Source organism: Scyliorhinus canicula, chromosome 1, assembly GCF_902713615.1.
Source record: "Scyliorhinus canicula chromosome 1, sScyCan1.1, whole genome shotgun sequence".
NCBI classification, from domain to species: Eukaryota; Metazoa; Chordata; class Chondrichthyes; order Carcharhiniformes; family Scyliorhinidae; genus Scyliorhinus; species Scyliorhinus canicula.
The window spans coordinates 214,450,073-214,467,091 of NC_052146.1; the positions used below are offsets into that span (position 1 = coordinate 214,450,073).

General features: G+C 43.7%; 1 protein-coding gene and 1 long non-coding RNA gene across 5 annotated transcripts in view; one reads left to right on the forward strand and one right to left on the reverse strand.

The window, feature by feature from the left end:
- The first annotated feature begins 1,328 nt into the window (after window positions 1–1,328).
- On the forward strand, window positions 1,329–16,672 carry LOC119971601. Its single transcript, XR_005461873.1, has 3 exons — window positions 1,329–1,549; window positions 12,505–12,636; window positions 16,514–16,672. It is a non-coding gene; the product is annotated as an uncharacterized LOC119971601 (long non-coding RNA).
- The window catches only part of LOC119971580 (homeobox protein Meis1), a 239,591-nt gene continuing 234,022 nt past the window's right edge, over window positions 11,451–17,019 (reverse strand). For 2 of the 4 annotated variants that reach the window (XM_038807375.1, XM_038807367.1), the window contains exons 11-13: window positions 15,901–15,990; window positions 15,482–15,577; window positions 12,751–12,953 (exon numbers count right to left, since the gene is read on the reverse strand). In XM_038807375.1, the coding sequence (XP_038663303.1) occupies window positions 15,519–15,577; window positions 15,901–15,990 (149 nt within the window). In that variant the 3' untranslated portion in view covers window positions 12,751–12,953; window positions 15,482–15,518. Of the gene's footprint in view, window positions 12,954–15,481; window positions 15,578–15,900; window positions 15,991–17,019 lie in introns of all 4 variants that reach the window. The other 2 variants (XM_038807358.1, XM_038807350.1) reach the window with 1 other exon arrangement.

The window sequence follows — 17,019 nt, forward strand, 5'->3', positions numbered from 1 at the left end:
AAGTTCCTGGTGTTTCTCATTTATTTGGACCATTATTCTGTATTATTGAAATATTCAGGAAGTGATGCACACAAATCTTCACCAACAACAAAAGAAAATATTAAATAAATTATAAATAAATGAAAGCCGGTGCTTACATCACTTTTTATATATAAGCTTGTGTCCCTTCAGTAGACAAACAGGCTGATAAATGGGGCTGCTAGCCTTTCATGACAGTTGTTTGTTTAAGTGCAATGCAGGCAGAACATTCAGATCAAGATCCAGCAAAAAAAATCTTTTTGTGTACTTTCTCTCCTACCCAGCACTATTTGTTACCAGGCCTCTACTCGCCTAATCTTTGCCTCTCCCATAAAGTGTCCAGCTTCTTCATACACTGATTACGCTGCTGGAATTGTTGAGTGTGGCATGTATTATGTTTTCCCTGTCCTATTTGCATTTACCTGATAGAAACCTTAATTGCCCTCTGAGCTGGAGGAAATAGAACAAATATAGTGTAGCCTGTCCAATTCCGTGAGTAAAGTGATTTGGCCAAAGCGAAGCAGAAGAATTCTCTTCCTCAGCCCATGTTTTGATATTATTTTATAACACTTGAATAATGTCAACTTCCAGAACTAAAAATTATGAACACTGAATGCCTGTCACCAGATCTTTACAATTTCTATAATATTTGCAGACTGCTTGTAAAAGTTAAAATCAAGAGCCAAATTTCACATATGCCTGGTTCTACTTTTAGTTTATTTTCTTTTGTCTAAAATTAAAAGATTAAATATTGAATGCACAGTGTTTTTTAAAAATGTCTTATCTGTTTGGTATTTGATTGCTTTTACTACTTTACCCAAAGGATTCGGCTGTCACATACCATTTATTGCAGTATAAAGGACCTTCACAAAAATCGTTTGAGATGATAATTTATGTGTTTATGATAATCATGGAAACAGATATATTGTATTATCAGATAAATCTGCAGGATCTGAAAGGTACTGACATTGTGAGACACTAAACTGAATTGTTCTCAATGAAGTTCACCCCATAATCTCATCCTTCATATTAACCACAGATATAGAGGGTCCTGTTTCCTTCTTCACATTCTCTCTTGCATCAAAACTCACTGTCAGGTGCTCTTCCAGGACATACCTGGATCAAAGAAGGCCAGAGCATAAGTGGCTATTGTTAGTCTGAAATACAATCTCCCAGTACAAGAGAATGAAGAGGGAAAGGACAGTTGTGCTTTTTTGACATTCTCTGGAACTGTTGGTATTACCGCAGAGAGCAGGTGGAGGCCGATAAGCTCTCACAGGGCGCCTCATTAAAGGCTAACACAGTGACTATTATTGGATCAGATCTCATCAGGTGGAGTGGAGCTGAGCTGGCCTAGCATGTGCTGACACCTGAGGCAGCCTTGTCTGCTCTGACCTTGGCAATCAGTTGCCAAGGTCAATCTTAATTCCTTCTGCTGGCTGAAGAAGATCTCAGGACTCAGAGAAGAATGGGGCTTGAAGAGAGAGAGAGACAGACAGAGACAGAGAGGCAGAGAAGAATGGCTGAACAGGTACAATGCATATAGCCACATTTTCTTTCCCGGAATGTTACCACACCTAATGCCACTCCATACAGAATGTGTGACCTCAATCAATTAATGAAAAGCTTTCTCCCAACAATAGCTCATTTTATTATAAAAACACAAAACAAACGCATACTGGTTGAAAGAAAGTTGTTTTATGATTACAATAATTGGCTATATTGGAGCTAATGGTATTAGAATAGCTAGTGGCTGATAGGAAATAATCAGTGAATGGATTTAAATTTGCAATGGCAATGATACCAGTAAACTAAAAACTGAGGAGCAACATGAAAGAATTAACATCCCCACTCCCCAGTTCCAGTCGGCCAGAATACTGCAGTGATTAAAGTTGTTCATTTTTATCTTTGAATTATTTGGATGTTTTGTTCGAATTTTCAGCAAAATATTTTATCCCCCCCTCCCGCAAGAAAAAAATACGCGGGTCTCACATTCTTTAAACGATGTAAGTATCGAATTAATGATGTCTGGGGGAGGCTTGTCCAAACCCTAAATCTAAATTTGCCTTGGTGAAAGGGTTAACAGTAGATGATCTCATTAAAATAAATAGAAGGGAAGCAAGAGACAAGAAACCGTGCAACTGAGTCAGAGATGCTCTTAATTTGCTCACACTTGAAAGAAGGAACGTTATAGGGCATGTTCCAACGTGGCAACGGCATTGCTGCCCAGCAATCAAAGTGCAATCGCTTGATAAGGCCAGGGGCAACATTCACCCATCTTCAAACCCCCTGCTACTTTTCACACGAGTGTGGAGACAATAATTAAACAGAGTGCATCGCGGAAACTTCACCTTTGCCATATCTACTCTGATACAGTTTCATTTAGACAAGTTACTGTGGAAATGCTTGTCACATTTTTTTTACCCACCATATTTGACAACAATAGCCAAGACATGTCATTTTACTGCTTGTAATTGCAGCTGTCCCACACTGATGTGCACAGATTAAATCAGTCGGCAGCTCAGTAAATGAAGATGGGGTTTGATTGGCTGAATTAATGAGGAAATTCTGACCGAAGCTTATGCATCTGTCTTCCTTTAAGCCTGTTGCAAGGAACGGCTTCATTTTAAAACATGATCCTGTATGTATATATATTTATACATATGTCTATATATGTTTGTATTTCTGGGAGTAAAAAACAAAAACTGCAGGAACCATGCAGCGATGTTCTGGGAAATTCTCTGCCATCTGCTTTAGTTCGAATGCAGTGAGTTTACTGAGTTTAAACAGTTCGCCAGTAGGGGGAGGTCGGCCGCCCCTTCGCAAACCCAGCAGCTATCCCAAATTCCCTGGAATCACTCCTCACTTCTTGTGTGACAAAAATCCCTGAATTTATTTTTCCTCCGCGTCTACCTCCTTTTTCCTCCTTGCTTAGCTTTGACGTATATCATCCCTCCCTCCTCTGATCTTTGCAAATGTGTCACTGTTCACCACTCCTCTCATCGTGAACCTCTCTCTGCCTACCCCCCTCCCTCTCCCAAATCCTCTGCTCCAAATTTGCTGCGTCTCAGATCTTCGGAAAATTCGTGTCTTCCACCCATCTCACGCGACACACTTGGTTCTCACTCTGATGTGTATATCTTTTTTTTAAAGATGACATTCCTTGAATGGATTATATAGCATTTAAGGTTTGGGTTGGGGCTGATTTAAACACTCAACTGGAATGAGCACCGGCTCGTTCTGAGGACATCCTGACAATTGCGATGCTTCCTACAGAACTAAGACTATAACTAAACAGGAATCTAATAGATGTCAGTTAGCATCCTTTTACAGAGCAACCGACCAAGAAATGTGAACGCGCAGAGAATCTCAGAATGGAAATATTGTCTTATTTATTGCAATGAAATATTTGAAATATTCCTCCTGTGTTTCTGGAAATCGGGGTGTTTGTAATTGTTGGGTTTAGAATATCTGCACGGTCGCCTTCCAGCACTTTGATCCAATCATCTGAATATTTACATCAATAATTTGTTGATAGGTGGCCTTCTGGAGTCGGAGTAGCGCAGTGTCCTGGGATGGAAATAGTATTGGCTTGGTCATTTTTCAGCGCCAGTCAGGGATCACTTGCATTCGCTCCCTTTCCCGGCGGTTGAATTTTACTCTCCGACTGTTCCCTGAACGAACAAACTCCTGGGAATGTCGGGGTCCGCGCCGCCCTTAGTCGAAACAATATATATTTTGTACCCGTTTGGGACCCTTGAACAATCTGTTAAGAAAACCATCGACAAAATGTCTACGGCAGCGAAGGATGAATAAACCAGACAGACTTTGTCCTCCTCAATTTCGTTCTGAACTTTCGACTTTTCCAAAGTTCGGTTCTTCATTTTTAATCTCTGAACGAGATTACATTTTCAGCCATTCCTTCGAGACGCAGTCCCCCACTCCCCCCTCCCCTATCCCCACCCTTCCAACCTCCCATTTAAAAATCACTCGCTCGGAAAATATGTTCAGTCTGGACCCTAATTCAAACCGTTTATTTATGTTCTCGGCATTTGCCTGGAAAGGAAATAATTTCGATATGCTCCGATTAATGGCGACTCGAGGAGAGCTCAAACAGTTGTTATCAGTGACACAGACATGAGATTTAAAATGATCATTTGTTGAACCAACAAAATAAACTGTAAATTTCAAGCGGACGCTAGCCCAGGAGAGCCGAACAATTTGGAAAGCGCCGCCCCCGGTGCTATTGAGATCATTTAACTTTCTGATCAGGGTGACATGCAGGGTGAAATACTTTCACTTTGTTTTGTGTTAAACAACCTGTGTCACGGGGCAGCCTCTGCAGTTTCTACACTGAAATAACACTTGGTCACATTTTCGTTCCAGCCGTTTCAAACTGGGGGAGTTTGCGTTTCTCCCAGTAACGGTCCCGTTGTGATGGTTAACATTCGATTACTTCTGACCTGCCTTCGATCCCGCTGCTTTGGGGGACAGCCAGCTTTCTGACTCTGGGGTAAATCAGATCTCTGTATCTAAACGCAAAGGTAATAACAAATCACCTGTTTACAAATAAAAAAAATAGCCAGAGAGAACAACCCTTCCAGGCAGCTGAGGGATGTGGTGTGACACTCCCAAGTATGAGGCAGAGAATGTATTAACTGTACATCCACCAGCCACCCCCCTCCCAAACCCCCGCGGGAACGGTGCACGGCACTCAGAGAGGATTACAACCAAAAAAAAAATCAAATGAACTGTCAGAAGGAATAAGTCATTTCTATATTTACTGAGAAGCTCGTTTGAAGGAATATTTTAACCAGCCCCAATCAAAGCTCACATGTTTCATTCTGGGGTGCATTTCTCCGTAACATTGCAAAGTACATTAAAGCAGTGTTTGCCGCTGAATTGAGGAGTTGCGAGATTAAAGCGGCCGAAACCCAGGGAGCTCTTACCTCAATGTGATTCTACTGAAGGGAGGGTTTCGGATGAAATCATCACTCTTGTTCCAAATATTTTTTTTTAAATATCAGACACACCCAGTGCAGCCAGGTGAACCAGTGTTATGTTGGTCAGCGAATTGATTGAGACAGAAATTGAAAGGAGAGGTGGGTGAAATTGAAAGGAGAGGTGGGTGAAATTGAAAGGAGAGGTGGGTGAAATTGAAAGGAGAGGTGGGTGAAATTGAAAGGAGAGATGGGTGAAATTGAAAGGAGAGGTGGGTGAAATTCAAAGGAGAGGTGGGTGAAATTGAAAGGAGAGGTGGGTGAAATTGAAAGGAGAGGTGGGTGAAATTCAAAGGAGAGGTGGGTGAAATTGAAAGGAGAGGTGGGTGAAATTGAAAGGAGAGGTGGGTGAAATTGAAAGGAGAGGTGGGTGAAATTGAAAGGAGAGGTGGGTGAAATTCAAAGGAGAGGTGGGTGAAATTGAAAGGAGAGGTGGGTGAAATTGAAAGGAGAGGTGGGTGAAATTGAAAGGAGAGGTGGGTGAAATTGAAAGGAGAGGTGGGTGAAATTGAAAGGAGAGGTGGGTGAAATTGAAAGGAGAGGTGGGTGAAATTGAAAGGAGTTTCAATTAGGGGGTACAATCTCGGGGAGTGAAGGTAATATTTAGAGCAGTTTTTTTGCATTGCAGTTTTTGCATTTAACCCCGCCTACAGTTTAGTTGTAGTGCGGGCGACAGTCGGTAAAGTCAAAACTTCAACAACAACAAAAAACAAGTTGCAACAACTGAGCGACATCTGGCTGGTGTAACAGAAAGCGGCCGGTTAATATTTCCAACAGCACCAGCCGCTCCGAATGTAGTCATCCCGGGAGTTTGAACAAACACCAAACAATTCAATGCATCTTTTTAACTAAACCCGTGAAGGAGAGGGGGGGGGGGGGGTATTAGGACTCGCACAAATACGTCTCACTCTATTTTTTGAATTTAAAGAAGTCGCATTTCGCGCTCAAAAGAGAGAGAGAGTAAAATAAATAAACTTGACATCAGTGCGAGGTCGTAACCTGTTCGCAAGGAACCAGTTGTGTCGAGGTGACTGTGTCTTAGCGACCTGACACTGCAAATGGTTGAAAGGGGGGAAAGGGGGGGGGGGGGGGGAGGGAGAAGGCGAGTAAATTAAAATGCCTTTTACAGTGCGCCGTTAATTTTTGAAGTGTTTTGCTTTCACCGCTTCATTAAACTGAAAAACCTGTGTGTGTGTGTCCCGATTGGATGTTGTGAAAATGGTGCTTGGATATTCAGTTGAACTTTCAGGTTGTGAATTCTGCTGGTTGGGCGGTTGGTGATAGTAATTGTTGGCCAGTATTGCTAATGAACTTTTATTCTTTATTCACTGCAAGTGTAACTGCGACCCATTCGGCTCCCTCTTTACTTGCCTCTCCCTTGTTAAGAACTTAACCCTCTGCTGCCTTGTGCCTGGGGTGTTGGTCGCAATAACTGAAAAGAATGAGACGCTTTCGAAAGGCTATCTCTCCATTCTCGCGGCCACGGACTGCCAGCTCCCTCCCAGACCAAAGCTCTTATTGATCGGCCCTTCCCCTTCCTTCGGAGATAACGCAATTACATACATCAATAAGAAGCTGAAACGGGAATCATTATCTCCTGACAGTGATAGATGAGGGTCCAGAAATAGAGTCTCTCCCTCTCTAACAATCTGGGAGCCCGGGGGTTTTGGGCTGTATTACTTGTCACCAAGGAAACCAATGACATCCAAAGCCATGGCAGCACGGGAGGAGGGGGGGGGGGGGGGGGAGGGATATTAACATGATCTCCTCCTCAACCCTTTCCTCCGTCCAGCCACCGCTTGACTTGAAGTCAACACACTCACCCACATATACACACACTCACAATCGCACACACAAACACACAGCCACACACACACATAGACACACTCACAATCACACACACTCACAATCACACACACTCACAATCACACACACAAACATACTCACAAACACATACACGCTCACAATCTCACACACAATCACACACACACTCACAATCGCCTGCACACACACTCACAATCACACTCACAATCACATTCACACACACTCACAATCGCACACACAGACACTCAGAATCACACACACACTCATACACATACACACACTCATAATTACACACACACTCACAATCACACACACACTCACAATCACACACTCACAACCACACACAGACACGCACTCACAATCACACACACTCAGAATCACACACACTCACAATTACACACACAATCACACTCACACACACTCACAATCACATACACACTCACAATCACACTCACAATCGCATTCACACACATACACACACTCACAATCCCACACACAATCACACACATACTTATACACAGACTCACACTCATAATTACACACACACTCACAATCACACACAGACACACAATCACACACACACTCATACACAGACACACACTCATAATTACACACACACTCACAATCACACACACACACTCACAATCACATACACACAGACACAATCACACAGACACTCATGCACAGACACACATTCACAATCACATACGCATACAATTACATACACACACAATCACACAAACCCACACTGGCACACACTCACAATCACACAAATACACACTGGCACACACTCACAATCATACATACACAGTTACACTCAGAATCACTCACAATCGCACACTCAGCAACATGCATGCACTCATACACAAACTTAGACACATTCACAATCACATACGCACACACATACACACACTGAAACACACTCAATCACACACACTCAAACACAACAAAATCACATACATAGACACACACTCACTCACACACAATCACACACAAAATCACATACACACACACACTCATGCACCCTCATAGCGACACACACAGACACACTCAATCATGCACACAGTTACGTACACACACTCACACACATGCAGACACATACACACACATAGACATATACACACTCAGAATCACACAGACATACACACACTCATACATACTCACAATCATACACACTCACAATCATACACATACACACAGACACAACTCTCATACACACAATCACAGACATAGCCACACACACTCATACACACTCTCCATCACATACACACAGACATACACTCACAAACACCTAAATACATGCATTCACAAACACACAAACTTACATACACAAACTCACACATACATTCACAAACACACAAACTCACATATATATACACAAACACACTCACAAACTCAAGGTTCAACTCATACAAAAGCACATACACAAACACATTCACACATACAAACATGTAAAAACAAAGTTGCCATAGTCACCGATGACCATAGGCTGCTGTCCCATGTGAGGGGGAGAGCTGACTGGTAGTGATTTAACTTGGGGATCACCACACCGCAAGCTGGCGGCAAGGTTGAAACGGCTGGGCCTTCATGAATAACCTCAGCCGGTACAGGGACAGAACCACACTAACAGAGTGCTGGTTGCACTCTGCCTCAAAAACCAGCTGTCCAGCCAAGTGAGCAAAACCAGTCCACATAAACACGAATAAACACAGAGACAAACGTTCTCACTAACGCACACAAACACGCGTACTCACTAACACACACAAGCACACGTACGCACACATTCACACTCACTCACATTTTCACACATGCTCTCGCACACAAACACTCCGGGCTAACCCCGAGCAAGCAGCTTCAAAAGGAGACTTCGTCCCTCAACAAACAGCTGGATGTATTTCCCCCTGACGCACACAATCCCGGGGAAGAATTGTCACCAGAGCTCCTCTTATTCAATTGTTCTGTTTTTCGTTTTGCCCCAAAATAAGAGCAGTGCTGAAAATAGTCAGCCCCCCCGCCCCCCTCCAATGGCTGAGTGGAGCCGGGGGGGGGGGGGGGGGGGTGAACACAAAGCGCTGGGCATATTCGCAAGAATCATTCTTCGACCTTCCCAAGAGATGGCAGTCAAACCTGAGAAAGATTGCTGGCTGCCTGAAGTAGGGATGGAGTGGCTCTGGGATTATTTTGCAGCCTCCACACTAACAGAGCCTTTATACTGCGCAAACTTTCTCAGCACATTCTTCTGGGGGTCTCTGTGGGGGGTTTTGTTTGGGGAGGGGGGGGGGGGGAGGTCCTGCGTGAGGGGGGGGGGAGGAATAGGCGGAGCGAGGCGCTCTTTAGCCCACCCTCCGGAGAGTGAGGGGATGCAGCGGTCCTGAATTATGGAGGGAAGAGGGTGCCCACTGCGACCTCGCTTGGGGTGGGATGGGCTGGAGGGGGGCGGGGGGGGGGGGGGGTATTTTGGATCTGGTGTAGCTAGGAAACGCCTGGCAGCCCCGAGAAAACGGTCTCTCCACCAACAAAATGTACTTAACGTGTCCATTCAGAGAGTGCAATAAGGCATGACTGGGAACTAATCTCTGTATTTAAATGTTTGTGGCAATTTTATCCAAATGAATTTTAATGCAAAAAGGAGCGACCGGTTTTCCACACGACTACGGTCATCTGTATCCGTGCTTTTAATTTGGATGGGAAGGGAGAGGAACACATCTGATGCTAACATTTATTTTCAGAAAGTATTTTTATTGTTACATTTCGGCCAATTTGAGCTGATCCAGCAACCACCTGGACCCCTCTCTCTTGTTAATGCTCTTTAATAAAGCATTCCGCTAGCCCATTCTGATTCCTGTGGTGGGCAAAATCCAGCAAGTTGAAGCAAACACTTTGTAAAAAAACAAAATAAATAAATGCACGGTTTAAAACAAAACAGAAACAATAAAGGGACGGACAAAATGCAAAAATGCATCATTTTCCAAAGTTTATCAAATTATCGATTGCACTTTTGGTAACTTCTTTCCAGGATATGAGGTAAACTTCAAGGTGTAATGAAATGTTTGCGAGGAAGCACGGTAGCACAGTGGTTAGCACTGCTGCTCCAGCGAACCGGGTTCAATTCCGACCTCTGGTCACTGTGTGGAGTTTGCACTTTCTCTCCGTGTCTGCGTGGGTTTCCTCCGGGTGCTCCGGTTTCCTCCCACAGTCCAAAGATGTGCGGGTTAGGTGGATTGGCTATGCTAAATGCCCTTAGTGTCCAGACATATGTGTCATTTAGAGAATTAACCTAAAGGGTTTGGTGGGGTAGTGAGCTTGGGTGAAGTACACTTTCAGAGGGTAGGTGCAGACTTGATGGGCCAAATGGCCTCCTTCTGCACTGTAGGGATTCTATGAAAGGGGTGATTATTTGTTGTTGTTGCGTGTGTCAACGCCACTTGGGTTACAGATGAACAGCGAGCTGAGTTTGACAGTCCCATTATAGAAAAGTGGTTTCTCTTTTACAACCTCAGGCGCCCGGACAGATCTCCTGGCGGATGGCCACCATCTGAAATCAGCCTCCCAACATCGGGGGTCATCACTCTACCAACCTTGGGGAACTGCCCTCCAACCTCGGGGAACAGCCCCCACAATCTTGGGAACAGCAGCCCCCCCCCCCCCCCCAAACCTCGAGAACACCCCCCCCCCCACGTCAGCTCGCAACCTCGTGAGCCCACCCCCCAACATCAGGAATCACCCCCCCCCCATACACATCAGTAATCAGCACCCCCCCCCCCACCCCATACACACATCAGGAATCAGCTCCCCTCATCAGGAATCAGCCCCTCCCTCCCACACACATATCAGGAATCAGCTCCCCTCATCAGGAATCAGCCCCTCCCTCCCACACACACATCAGGAATCAGCCCCTCCCTCCCTCCCACACACACATCAGGAATCAGCCCCTCCCTCCCACACACACACATCAGGAATCAGCCCCTCCCTCCCACACACACATCAGGAATCAGCCCCTCCCTCCCACACACACATCAGGATTCAGCCCCTCCCTCCCCCACACACACATCAGGAATCAGCTCGCCACACATCTGGAATCACCCCCCCCCCCCCACACACATCAGGAATCAGCTCCCCTCATCAAGAATCAGCCCCCCCCCCCCCCCACACACACACACACATCAGGAATCAGCTCCCCTCATCAAGAATCAGCCCCCCCTCCCCACACACACATCAGGAATCAGCCCGCCCCCGCATCCCCACACACACATCAGGAATCAGCCCCTCTCCACCACACACACACATCAGGAATCAGCTCCCCCCACATCAGGAATCAGCCCCTCCCACATCAGGAATCAGCCCCTCTCCACCACACACACCCATCAGGAATCAGCTCCCCCCACATCAGGAATCATCCCCTCCCACATCAGGAATCCGCCCCTCCCACATCAGGAATCCGCCCCCCCCCCCCCAGCCCCTCCTCCTTTCTCAACATTTTGCGAGCCGGATAAAGCGAGACTACGATTGGCGTCGTCACTTGCGTCAGTCCAAAGGATTTGTTTGAACAAAAAAGAAAAGCACTGACATTGGTGGAAGTAAAGAATGGTATTCCCCAAACAAGAACAATCAGCATGACAAAAATAATTTTTATTTTATATTCAGATTTCATGACCGCACACAGTTAAGGAAAACTACAACAATTGACTCCGTTATGTTACAATCCAAACCGCTTCGATCAGAACTCTAAGACTCTGTGTGCGATTATTACCATTAACTTCTTGCTTTCTTGATAGAAAAAAAATGCTATCCACAAGCATCTGTTTAGAACCACAATAATAGGCATTAGCTCATCCCATTTAGTAAATTTTATGCATGCCAACTCATACCAAACTGCTACTTTTACAAAAAAAATTTGCAATAATACATTTAATTATTTCCAGTCCTTTTTTTTTGCACAAAAAAAGAATTGTATCTATTTACAAGGTTTACACAAATTCTCCCCGGATTGATCACCGAAATGGAAATGCGCTCAGACGATAACATGTTGATGTTCTTTTGTTGTTGTTGTTGAGAATAAAAGAATGGTGTAAACATACTTGTAAAGACAAAATGTCTTCAACCGGTCCGTGGATGTTTTTAATTGCATCAATGAGAATGTGATACGTGTCCGCGTTGTTGTGCGGAGTCTCTGATGTGACAAGAGCACTCTCCTTAAGACACTGCCTGCAAACCGCTGATTAATCATTGTTGATGGCTGCAGTTTTCCCATCCTACCCGATTTCAGGCCAATTCAAATATGGTGAGTAAATGAATTAGACATGCAAATTCAAGCCCTAGGCTAGAGACTGCGTGACTGAAATCCTGCCTGGGCAGTCTTCTGCCCGACATACGTAGCGTCGTGTAAAAAAAGAAATCCTGATAATAACGGTTTTCAGTCATTTGCAGGGCAATATGTAAGGCTGCCTTCGCACTAAGGAGGATATTGCAGGAGGACTGGGGCCTTGGAAACAACACACATAGTGTGGAAGAAAGTTTACATAGTATTTTTTAAAATCTACAAGAAACAACATATTATAGGGACAGTGTAATCCAATGTACAAGTTATAACCAGAGCAGTCTTCTCTCTCTTATCGTCCTATGTGATTCTACAATAGCATTTAACAGAATTCCTTGTCCCCAGGAGTTGATTCTCACATGATGCTTCCTGATCTGAGGATCCCTGTGAAAGATGTCCGATTCTGGTTGGTCCACAGTTGATGTGAAGAACAGAGCTCCTATTTCACTGCCTTAGGAATCAGTGTCTGAAACTCAGGTCAGCATTGTGGATGCAATTTCCCTTCAGCTACTGGGCATGGATGTCCATGACTTGTCCTCCCATTGTTGGGTCTCCTGGGTTAAGCATTGTGGGGCTAGATGCTGACATTGGCATTCCAGGGTGGGGTGGTGGTCCTCCATGCATCATCATCGCTGGGTGGTGAGGGTGTCCAGGAATGTAGGAATGCATGGGAGGTCCATGTCGTAATTGGGCAGGGTGAGGGGGCATCTGGGGAGGGGTGTAACTTGGCTGTCCCATGCTCATACCCATTGGACCACCCTGAGATACATAGTCCCCTGGCATACCTTGCAATCCTGCAAAAAAGCACACAAAACTCTTTAGCGAAACTACTTCTGAACCTACTTAGAACATTAACAACATATACAGTCAAAACAAAGAGGGGGTTAGGCAAAACTGTAACTGGTAAATAAAGATCTTGTTCGATGTATAACACAAACACATTTGGCTACACTGTGTTTTGCAAAACAATGGGAAGTTTAGACCAACAATAAAATAATAGTCTAAAAAACTTTTAGAAGTTTAAGTCATTGTAAAGGAAAACATGATCATGCAAGAAGTAAATGTTGAGAGTAACATTCGAAATGTGTCCCACAGTTTGAAATGAGTCCCTCATTATTGTAGGAAAGGTTTAGTCCAAACTGGCCGTGGTGCAATTAAAAAGAAATTTCTAATTACACTGTCCCGCTGGAGAAAACTGGAACAACATACCCCTATTGTTCAAAGACCATGGGGTCGCAGCAATTTAAGGGAAATCTTAATCAGCGATCATTTTTATTACGGAAAATGGAAAGATTTTGAGCAAAAGAAGGGGGAGAATCATGACCTTGTAAAAAGGTCAAAAAACTTCTGCCTGGTAATTGGAGGGTGGATTTCCTAACAAAGGCCTCCAAGGAAGCCAGGGTGGTGGGGGCTGGGGTCACTAAGCATGCTTACTAAGCCATACCTGTGAGGCTGCTTGGCACATGGGAGCAAATCAATAATGTTCATTAATTAAATCTTTCTCTGTGATCACTAATGTCTGAAAGGCAGAATTTGAATTCAGGCCACCCTTGGCTGAGTTTGGATGGAAACAAAAAGAAAAATGGGGGGCTAAAACAATGAGCCTCCCGCTTTCTGTGGGCCTCTACCTTCTGCATGGGTTGCCATGGTTGATGGGAACTGACAGGTGTATTGTTTCTAAGAGCTATAAGCTCTATAATCATCAGGGTTGGAAAGCATAGCGCTCTCACTAAGTAGGTTCAATTGGCTTTGCTTCTGTGTAATATGGCTCTGTGACTGCTACAAACACCTTGGATTCAGGTCTCAGGCTGTTCAGCAAACGGCTGCTTAATCTAGCCTAAAGGAACAATTGTGAACTAATGAAAATTGCTTATAAAATATACTGTACCCACAGCTCCATAATCAAATAAGCCGATAATATTTTTGTAATAACCTATTAATTTAATTGGTCATGAAGCATATAATACATCATTTAAATTTAATTGACCTAGAAACTAAGAAACAATATTTAAATTAGCCAAGCCAGAAATTTCCATGCTAAGGTAATAAGTCTGTTGCATTTCTCAGCTCAGTAGAATTTTTTCACAGCTAATTGTCAGACTGATCTTGGAGTCCACGCAGAGCACATATCGAGAATTCACTTGGCCTGGAGATCTTAAAAAATGTGTACTGCCACATGAGGGAGGACAATCAGAAGAGACTGCTTTCACGACTGGAAACAACCAGAAGGACGTCAATTAGTGCCAACCTTCGGAAAAATTGTAGGAGAAGGGAATGTGCCTTTTTTGTGTGTGCTGCAGTTGGTTGGTGCGGTTTGGTGTTTAAATGGAATGGAGCACTCCAGGAATCTACAAAAAATGGTTTGTTTAATTAAAAAAAGGAGGATAACGCTCATTTATCATCAAGGGCAAGGGCAGTAGAATGCAGCAAGCTCACAAGGCTCTGCTTTACCCGGACCAACCATTCAGGATTGCATTAATGATCTCTATTTTTGTATACTCCAAAAGTCAAATCCATTTGTCACACTGCACGTGATGGCATACTTAATTTGGATGTGCGCAATTAGTCTGAGCTGAACTCCACACACTGCTGCACCCTCCTCCATTTTGCCTGGCTTTTCAAAAAAAATAAAAAATAATTTTCTGCAACCCCCCAAAAAAATGCTTTCATGGATGGTTAGCTGAAAAAAAAATCAGGACCCTAATTGAATATGTAGGGATTTGTCTCAATTCAAATTATATTCAATGCTCCTGTTTTCTTTTGCTGTTAGAACATTGTCCGATTGCCTTTTTGGTGTCTCCCAGGTTAGTGTATAAATGTAACTCATGCATCAACTGTGGCTAGACAGATTTATGACACTTTGGGGACATGCTCTTTCCTCTCCTTGCACTGCTGCAGACTGCTTACATTTTGCCAATCAGTCTGTTGCTATGGCGACACACTCCCCCCTCTGGCTGGTTCTTGTTTTTGTCATGTGGCTCTCGCTCTGTGTTACTGCGCACAGTTCCAGATAACAGCATTAGGCACAAATGTTCCCTAAATATATATGTATATACATATATAAACACACACACACACATATATATATATATATTATATACACGTGTGTGTGTGCTTTTAATAATCTTTATGTCACTAATGGTGAATTCAAGCATTCATGAGTAGGAAAAAGAAAACAGAGAGCCCAAGAATAGTTTGGAAAAGAGTGAATGAAGCATGAAGTTATGGGCGGGAACAGCAAAAAAAAAAGAAAAAAAAATGTATGAAGAAAAAAAATTCTCCTAGAACAAGATGTAAAAACAAAGACCCTATTTGTACTTACTTCCCCCTTGCTTTGCGATTGGTTAACTAGATGAAGATTACATGTAGTGCCACTGCCCTTCCATGCCCATATTCATGCCCATTCCACTCATAGGTCCTAGAAGGGAGATAAAAATCCAAGAAGATTCCAGAAAATGAGCAAAGTTAAAAAAAAAACAGATAGTGCCAAAAAAGACCCATTTTTTTCTTAAACACCAGGATCTGAGGGTCAAGCGGAGTAATGGGTTTCTGCAACAAGAGAAACCAGTTTCCCCTTTTTAACATTAGGTGCATAGAAGACAGGCAAGGCAAGGCAGGCAGTCGAAGTGCAGCAAAAGATGAGGGTGATAATCCTGGAAAGCACTCTGAATTGTGTGAATGAAGATGTAAACACTGGTGAGCATGGATCATGAAAAATATACACACATATATAAGTCTTACCAGGAGGCCTGATTCCCATATGTTGCTGGCCATCCATCACAAAACCTCCCATTGGTTGACCGTCTGGGTTATAGGGTGCACCTTGGCTCACTGAGGATTAAGAACAAGTCTGGATATCATTTTCTGTCGACAATGCTCTGATCTGATTCAAACTCTGGAACACGCTGTCTGGAGAAGTTCAATAATACAAAGCATATGAACATAATTTCAACTCACTGACTTGCTTTTCACACAGCCATCTTTAAAAAAATACTTGCCTGACTGATGTAATCTGGCCAAAAGTATTCAACCGTATGTGCTCACTTTCACTTCAAACGCTAAACTGCTTATTATTAATTGTTGCTTGGTATAGGCCCAGGATATTTTTATCACTGTTACAGAGAAAGGTTACTGAACCAGTTTTGCTTCAGTTATTAATGGAGGTAGCTAGTTGGCACATCATGCATTTCCCTATGTGCTCTGAAGGTAATGCTGCTAAAACATATGGAAGGTTCAAGATGGTCTTTGGACCATTCTGTTGTGGCATAGTAATTGTCAATTGATTTGCGATCGGTAACCACTGTTTCTCTAGGTTTTTTTTTGCATAATACATTCTCTATCATTTCGTCTTCAGGAGCTGTAAGGAAATCTTGTGTTCGCCAGGGCCCAGGAACTCTTTGCTTCCTCCACTTGGAAAATGTGACTATTACATCAGCCGTGGAAATTTCTCACTGCCGCCGATCAGTTCCCTTGTATTACAGTAAAATTAAAAATAAAGCCCCCTTTCTGTTCAGCAATGGTCCCGTGGTTGTTTTGAAAATTTTCATTGAATCCCTGAATGATACAACACAGGTGGGGGGCCCACCCTCTGCTTTTGCCAGCTCTTAGAGAGATATTCAACTAATTCCATTTCCTTGCTCTGAACATTTTCCCTTCAAATATTTACACAATTCTCTTTTGTAAGTTATAATTAAATCTGCTCCCACTGCCCTTTTAGGTAGCACCTTCCAGATCACGGACGGGATTCTGCGGTCCCCCAGCCGTATGTTTCCTGGCAGCGCGCCGTTCGCTGGCAGGTGAATTCTCTGCACCCGCTGCTTGTCAATGGGATTTCCAATTGAGCCACCCCATGCCGTCGGA